The 8568-nt window shown below is 45.7% G+C and overlaps 1 protein-coding gene across 1 annotated transcript; it reads left to right on the forward strand.

Annotated features, from left to right (window-relative positions):
- The first annotated feature begins 3322 nt into the window (after positions 1-3322).
- LOC107116192 (flocculation protein FLO11-like) lies at positions 3323-7908 on the forward strand. Its single transcript, XM_015418076.1, has 2 exons — positions 3323-3649; positions 5875-7908. The coding sequence occupies exons 1-2, from the start codon at positions 3323-3325 to the stop codon at positions 7906-7908; spliced, it is 2361 nt and encodes a 786-aa protein (XP_015273562.1).
- Positions 7909-8568: the final 660 nt, after the last annotated feature.

Consider the following 8568-nt stretch of genomic DNA (forward strand, 5'->3'; position numbering starts at 1 on the left):
TCATCCGGTTATTTTATACTAAGATTATCAAAACCAAATTTACTCATACCAAATATTATTCTTACCCAAGTCATTAACTTTTAATAAATTCATTTTCCTTATTGAAACACACCCTTAACTAAAACTGATCACCTCCCTGCTATTTACTCTAATCATGGGGCTCATTACTAGTTATCTCAGGCAACTACCATTCCAAAAATAATTTATATGATAAACTAATAATTAATAAACAATTTAGTCATTCTGTTGTTAGTAATACCACTCTTACCCACAATAGATTTCATTCTGGCTTAAATTTACTATCACATAAGGTATAATCACAAAAATATATTATAACATTACTCTCAAAGTATTTAGTCATAGTCTTAGGAATATTACTACCAATATCATCCAGTTATTTTATACTAAGATTACCAAAACCAAATTGATTCATACCAAATATTATTCTTACTAAAACACACTCCTAAGAACTTTTTACACTCCCCTCCTTGTTACAATATCACCCTCAACCGTGTAATTTACACCCAGTATTACAAGTAGCCAGTACCATTACCATTGGTCTAATTTATGGTAAATTTATCCACAAAAAATTAAATTTTAAGTCTTATCCCCATTTTTAATCACCTTTCCTATCATATCCCACTATTTTATTCAGCCGTCTTATAGGGTTCCCAAAGTCCACACGAAAAAAAAAGGAGCAGAAGGGAAAATTAAAATTTTTACAGTCACAGTCCTTGCCACATGCTCTATATTTCACTTCTTTTTTTTCCTGATTTTTCCCGTTCTCTTCTACATGGTGTCGGTCTTTGAACTCCTGCATCTTTGTTTCCTTATTGTCTTCTCCATAAGTCCTAGTATTTAGTTGTGTAAGCACACTATATTTCTTTAGTCCTTTCTTTACTTTTTTCTGTCTTGTTTGTCTCTTCCCTTTTCTCTTAAGTGAGTTCAACAAACATTTTTTTCTTACTGATGTTTTTTGTTTTCCTTGTCCCTCCACGAATCCTTTGGCAATATCTGCCTTCTGTAACATTTCTTCTGTAAATTCATCCTGTACCACATATATTTCTCTCTCCTGCTCTGCTTCCTGCACCTCATCTTTCCTTTGGTTTTCCTGTATTTTTTCCTTGTCTTCCTTAAGCGTCAACAATTCATTGCAGGAATTTCTCAACAGGTTTTCACATGTTACTTTAAATGTCTGTTTCATTTTTCTAGTAAATACTTTTGAAACTTTTCCCATTGTTCCCACGTAACTTCACAAAGTTTTATATTTCCATCTATCTCTTCTTTCTTGTCTAGCACCTCCATTTCTTCCCAGTTTAATCAACTTCTGATATATTTCCACAGTAACTTTTAACGGGTAATACTAAACATTTTGTCTTACCCTTCACCAGTCTCATAACATTTGATTCCCGAACATATTCCGCGGCCATTTTCTTCACGCACAGGGGAAAAAGAAAATCCACATAGGGTATATAGTCCTTTCTACTCGACCAAAATATGCGCAAAACCAGTTTTTCAATGTGAGGCATCGAATCCACCAAGTAACAACAACAACAACAACAACAACAAAAGGTTTAAAAACCGGAGGCTGCGTCTAGGTCGAACATGGCGGCCATGTTCTCTCCTGCTGTCGCTCCTGCTTCGGGGCGAAACCGGTCACCCCCCCGCAATTGCCAGGTCACGGGAGGGGCCAGAAAAAAAGCCCCCTGCTCCTGCACTCTGTTGGAGAGTGCCGGTCGGGCTCTCCCAGCACCTGGGAGGTCCGAAAAGAAGCAATAGCAGATCGGGTGGCTCAGAGCCCATCGAGCTCCCGCCCACCCGTCGTCACGCTGTTCCGGAAGTCGGAAATGGGGGTCTTTCATCTCTCTCTGCGGCCTGGTCTCCTGCAGGGACAGGCTGGTCTGGTGAGAGGGAAAAAAATCCCCCACTTGGCTCAGCATGAGTGTAAGGCAGGCTGTGCGCCTGGAAGTAGTAACCAGTTAGGAATGATAATAGGTAGCTGCGTTAGATTCTGTTCTTTTAAACACTTATGTGCGTTAAAGCACCTTGTCTTGTCTTGTTTTTCCCATGCCCAGTACTGTAAAAATAAACCCTTCCTGTTTCACTGTTTCTCTGCCTTGGTCATCACACTCATGTTTCTCGGCTACAAAGGGGCAATTTGAAGGGGCTTGGGAAGGTACCCTGGGCCTTCTCAAGGGACCGAAGTCCAGAATGGTGGCGGCAGAAGGTGGAGACCCCCCTGGGGCATGGCAGCACCTTTACAGGATTTCAAATGGAGTCCATTCAAGTCAGTTGGCATCTGGGGCTCCCATAACATTCAATCAGCCTTCTGGCAGCTCCCATGGTTCCCAGTGGGCATTCAGAGCATTTGTTTTAGTACATCACTGCAACCACCAGACAAATTTTAAAGTGGGTGGGAAGCCTGGTGGGAAGACATCCCCCCGCCCCCCTCCGCAGCCAGCTACTTTCCACCCCAAGCGGCAGTGCCCAAGATGAAAGGAGGCTGGCTGGCTTGAAAGGAGGGGCATGTAAGGGATCCCCCCCACACACACACACAACTGGCTCCTTTAGGTCCCCAGGTCCATTGCCAAAGAGAAAAGCATTGCACTGTAAAGGCTATGAGCCAGGGAGTTAAACCCCTTGATTAAAATGGAATTTACTATCTCAATAAGAAGATGTGAATGTCCACCCAGACAGTTTTTCCATGGAAATGTCCACTGTTTTTCAAAGAAAACAAGCTTTTCCTATACTTTTTTCCTACTTTCACAACATTTATTGTCATGCCTCAGAAATATTTTTCACCCTGTCAGTCAAAAACATCTCCCTCTCATCAAGTGAGGACTTGTGCGTGTAAAGCATTATCAAGTGACAGTCGACTTACAGGAACCTCACAGGGTTTTCAAGGCAAGACATGCTGAGAGGTGGTTTTTGGCATTACCTGGTTACACATAGCAACCTTGGAATTCCTTGGAGGTCTCCCATCCAATCACTAGCCTGGGCCTTCCTTCCTTCTCAAGCTTTCCCTCTGTTTGTTGCCCTGGGGGAAAGGAAGCCACAGCTCCATATTAAAGGATTTGCAGTGTCTCTTGCTTTGGATACAAAAAGGGGGGGGGATATCTGGCTTGGGGTTTTAATTTTGCTTTGTCATTGTGTGTGTTGAAAGTGGGGGATGACTCTTGGCTGTGATGTTGTTGACTTGACAGCGAGTACTCACAAGCCTATGCCTTCTTGCAGCTCCTTGCCTGCGCCATCCAGCCCAGCAATCAACAATTGAGATTACAAACGTAAAGAAATCAGGACTCATTTTGACTGCAATTCAGACATGTTGTCATGGTTCAAGAAGAGAGTCCAGGAAGGAGTCTGTGAAGTTCCTCCAACCATGGAGGTTACACAATCATCTGCTAGCCTGGAGGACCCTAGACAGTCTCCACTAGAAGTACCTGACCAATCTATACATGGGGAACAACCACTAGGAAATCCAAGAACAAACATTGAAATGATTCTACTGCGCTTAGAAGCTGGGCAAGAGTCTCTGCTTTCTGAGGTGGCCCAGTTAAGGACCTCAATAAACCAAACGAATGAGCAGCTTAAAGTAGTTGAATCCCGATTCTCCTCTTTGGAACACAGAATATGTGCAAGCCAGCAAACTGTAAGTCAAACACAAAGCCAGAATGAGCCAGTGTTGGTGTTCCTTACTCCATTTACTCTGGAACGTCGCTGGAAGTGACGCACGACGTAGGGCACGTTGGGGGCGTGGCCAAGATCATCGGGGGGAACCATATGGTTCCCCCCCCCCAACGATCTGGGCCATGCCCCCAACGTGCCCTACGTCGTGCATCACCTCTGGTGACGCAGCTTCAGGGGGTGGGGTTCCCCCTGGGGCCGAATTCCGTCGCGTCGGAAATCGGCCCTCCAAAGCTGGGGATTCCCCGCCCCCCGGGCCCATTTGGCAACCCTATCTATATGACAGCCCTTCAAGTACTTGAAGATGGTTATCATATCACCTCTCGGTCATCTCCTCTCCAGGCTAAACATACCCAGTTCCTTCAGCCTTTCCTCATAGGACTTGATCTCCAGACCCCTCACCATCTTCGTTGCCCTCCTCTGGACATGTTCCAGCTTGTCTATATCCTTCTTAAATTGTGGTGCCCCAAACTGAACACAGTTCTCTAGGTGAGTTCTAACCAGAGTAGAGTAAAGTGATACCATCACTTCGCATGATCTTGACACTATACTTCTGTTGATGCAGCCCAAAAACGCATTTGCCCCTTTAGCTACTGCATCACACTGCTCACTCATGTTCAGTGGTCTACTAAGACCTCTAGATCCTTTTTGCACATACTACTGCCAAGACAAGTCTTCCCCATCCTGTAATTATGTATTTGATTTTTCCTACCTTAATGTAGAACTTTTGGTTACAAGACATTTTGTTGCTTAGTAAAATCTCAAGTGGTCAAGTGGCTCAAGTGGTTAAGACGCTGAACTGCAGGCTGTGGAAGGTCAGTAGTTCAGCAGTTCAAGACCTGGGTACCGCATGATGGAGTCAGCTCCCGTCTCTAGTTCCAGCTCCTGCCAACCTAGCAGTTCGAAAGCAAGAAATTGCAAGTAGATAAATAGGTACCACTTCAGTGGGAAGGTAACAGCGTTCCGTGCGCCTTGGTGTTTAGTCATGCTGGCCACATGACCACGGAAACGTCTTCGGACAGCGCTGGCTCTTCGGCTTTGAAACGGAGATGAGCACCGCAACCCTAGAGTCAGATTCGACTGGCTTTCGAGCAAGGGAACCTTTACCTTTACTAAAATCTTTCACTTTTTACTCAGGTCTCTGTCAGCTTTCCCCCCCTCACACTCTTATAATACTCTGATGATATCAGATTTTGCCCCTTAAGTACATTTTCTTCCTCCTTTAGAATCTTAATGCCTTTCACAGCACTTCTATGATTCTAGTTAGACTCTCAGACTCTGTAGATTGACCACAACTGACAGCTGCCGACTACTGACTTCAAACTAAACCCTCTGCCTTCTCTCTATCCACACACACACACATACCTCCTAGCTCCTCCCACACACGCTCAGTCACCAACCAATCACATCACTCACTTTTCCCCCTTTTTCACACACCCCTTGTTCTTCTGACATTTACCAACCATTTAAAGAAACATATTTCACCTTTCAGGGGATGCCCAAATTTGTCTTTTCTTTCTTTCCTGAGACACAGCTAATCTGAGTCATTCAGGTGGTCTCAGCACTGCATGACTAGATGATCCTGCTGGTCCCTTCCAACTCTGATATTCAATAAATAAAATAAAAATAGAAAGGAAGTACTATGCTACAAATGGAAATATGGATTGCCATAAATGGGCAGGAAACAAAGATCTTGGTCTGAATCTATGAATCTATTTGGACAAGAGCTTGTGTCATCTTTTGACTTGTTGCCACCATTTTCTGCCCCCCCTCCTCTGTATTCTATGCAGCCTTTTTGTTTTATAATCATCAATTTAGATGAGACCTCTGAACGGGATTGCCCACGCTAGCCAGATTACATCAGACCTTGAAAGCTAAGCAGGTTCAGTCCTGGTTAGTACTTGGATGGGAGACCATAAAGGAAGTCAAGGGTTGCTATGCAGAGGCAGGCAATAGCAAACCACCTCTGTTCATTTCTTGCCTTGAACACCCCATGAGGGAGAGCCCTTTCTTTCCGCTATCATCTAGATGTGAGTTCTTACACACATTTTGTCTCACAAAATCTTCTGTTGGTATTTATAAAAATTAAAATATAGAAATCTGCTTGAGTCTCTAGACAGTTTTGGTTTCTGGGTACAGATTTCTTGCAGTGTATCTTTAATTGGTCCTCTGAATCTTTTTTCATTGCAGAACTCAGTCGTGTTGGTATCAGCATCTGACCCCCGGGCAGTGCCTGCATCATCGTCATCTTCCTTCAGCTCTCAACAAATGATCTTGGATGCTGCTCAGACTGCTCCTTCACCAACTTCTCCTTCTCTGTACAGTGGGGACACATCAAGCGGACCTCCTCCATCTTCATCAGAACAGTTCAGAAATACATCCAGCACCCTGAGGTACAGTGAAATTGTGGAGAAGGCCCACCAAATGCGTACTGATGCATGGTCCCAGGAGATGAACTTTGCAAGTGAGACAGCTCATCTAGAGGCTGAGGAATCTGATAACCAGGAGGACACCTCCTCCAGAACATCACCTCTGATTACTCCAGAGTGTGAGACAGAGCCACAGACTTTGATAAGCACAGAAGAGACAGCTCTACCAGCGATTACTGCTGTACAGTCCCTGGAGAGAATCTCTGAGAGTGAGACAGCTCTTGCAAGGGCTGAGGAATCTGATCAGCAGGAGGACACCTCCTCCAGAGCACTGCCTTCCATTGCCCCAGAGTACAAGGCAAATCCACAGCCTTTGACAAGGACAGAAGAGGCAGCTCCACCGGTGATTGCTGCTATAGGGTCCCAAGAGATGATTCCTGAGAGCGAAGCAGCTCCTACAGAGCCTGAGGAATCTGATCAGCAGGCGAACAACTTCTCTGGAGGATCAGCTCAACCATATACGCCAGAGCCACGGCCTTTGACGAGCAGCCTTCCGGAGACCCCACAGGCCCCAGTTCTAGCTGCAATGCAAAAGAAAGCACAAGGGAGAGGTGCACTGTTGTCCAGAAGACGTTCCACCAACAAGAGATCCAGCAGCACTGCTTTGACTAGTACCGCTACCTCTGCTGGGACTCGCAGTTGTCTTCCCTTGTTAGCCCCTGCAGATGGGGGGCCTCCCACCAAACGTCGTCGACAGACATCCATTGCCTGGCAGTATTTCACAAAGCAGTCGAAGTACATTGCTACTTGCAACATTTGTGGAACAGATGTGAAAACTGGGAGAATTGGAGGCTGTGGGGTTGTGGGCACTGCAGCACTGCTCTCACACATTAAGCGCAAGCATGGGATCACCCGAGAGAAGGTGGCACCAGCTGCAGTGCCTGAAGCTGGATCTAACATCCAGGATGTGGAAAGACCATCCACCACCGAGAGTCCCAGCAGAACCGCATCGACTGCTTCAACTTCTACCACCCCCTCTCCAGGGACGCTCAGTTGCCTTCCCTCATCATCCCCCACAGAAGTGAGGCCTCCCACCAAATGTCAACGGACATCCATTGCCTGGCAGTATTTCACAAAGCAGTCGAAGTACATTGCTACTTGCAACATTTGTGGAACAGATGTGAAAACTGGGAGAATTGGAGGCTGTGGAGTTGTGGGCACTGCAGCACTGCTCTCACACCTTAAGCGCAAGCATGGGATCACCCGAAAGAAGGTGGCACCAGCTGCAGTGCCTGAAGCTGGATCTAACATCCAGGATGTGGAAAGACCAACCACCACCGAGAGTCCCAGCAGAACCGCATCGACTGCTTCAACTTCTACCACCCCCTCTCCAGGGGCGCTCAATTGCCTTCCCTCATCATCCCCCACAGAAGTGAGGCCTCCCACCAAATGTCAACGGACATCCATTGCCTGGCAGTATTTCACAAAGCAGTCGAAGTACATTGCTACTTGCAACATTTGTGGAACAGATGTGAAAACTGGGAGAATTGGAGGCTGTGGAGTTGTGGGCACTGCAGCACTGCTCTCACACCTTAAGCGCAAGCATGGGATCACCCGAAAGAAGGTGGCACCAGCTGCAGTGCCTGAAGCTGGATCTAACATCCAGGATGTGGAAAGACCAACCACCACCGAGAGTCCCAGCAGAACCGCATCGACTGCTTCAACTTCTACCACCCCCTCTCCAGGGACGCTCAATTGCCTTCCCTCATCATCCCCCCAAAAGGGGGGAAAGAGCAATTTACAAGTAAATAGAGGCACTGGAGGAACTTCCCTGGCACTCAGCAATGGAGCATAGAGCATGGAGGAGGCGGGCAGATACTTTCACAACATGGCAACGCCCATTACCCTCTCAGAGGGAACCAAGCCTGACGACCCTGTAACAGCTACCTTACTGCAAACAACCTTGCAAAGGACAATACAATTTATGAACAAAACTCTGGCTGACAACCTGGCTGCTTATATGAAACCTTTAGAGGAAATCAAAACGACAATGACACAGGCTTCACAAAAACCAGAATCCGAATTGATGGTCGCCTTACAGGAAGAGAACAGGAGGACACAGAGAGACATCCAACTGCTTCGAGGGAAAGTTATTCAACTTGAAAGCTCAGCCAACAAAGGTAATTAAAAATTTAGGGGGTTTAAAGAGGAAGTGGAGCAAAATAGTGACTCTAAAATTCATGGAAACCTGGTTGGCAGAAGTAATGAATAAGACAGAAACTCAAGAGATAACCATAATCAAAGAATATAGAATGAGAAGCTCTGCTAACTCTAACAGAAAATTCTCCAGAGACATTTTAATGGTCTTTGAAGACACCAAAGTACGTGCAGGAATACTAGAGAAAGCACGCTCTGGAGGACAACTGAAATACCAAGAAGAAAAAAATTGATGTTTTCCTCAATGTTCCGCCTGAAGCTTTGTACATAAGAAAACAACTGAAAGGAACTATTGCCA

The sequence above is a fragment of the Gekko japonicus genome, unplaced genomic scaffold, assembly GCF_001447785.1.
Source record: "Gekko japonicus isolate JY-2015 unplaced genomic scaffold, Gekko_japonicus_V1.1 scaffold8311, whole genome shotgun sequence".
Classification (NCBI taxonomy): domain Eukaryota; kingdom Metazoa; phylum Chordata; class Lepidosauria; order Squamata; family Gekkonidae; genus Gekko; species Gekko japonicus.

Coding starts and splice junctions, on each gene's coding strand:
- LOC107116192 (XM_015418076.1), top strand. CDS start 3,323: ATGTTGTCATGGTTCAAGAAGAGAGTCCAGGAAGGAGTCTGTGAAGTT. Junction 3,650..5,874: donor TATGTGCAAGCCAGCAAACT/GTAAGTCAAACA, acceptor TTTTCATTGCAG/AACTCAGTCGTGTTGGTATC.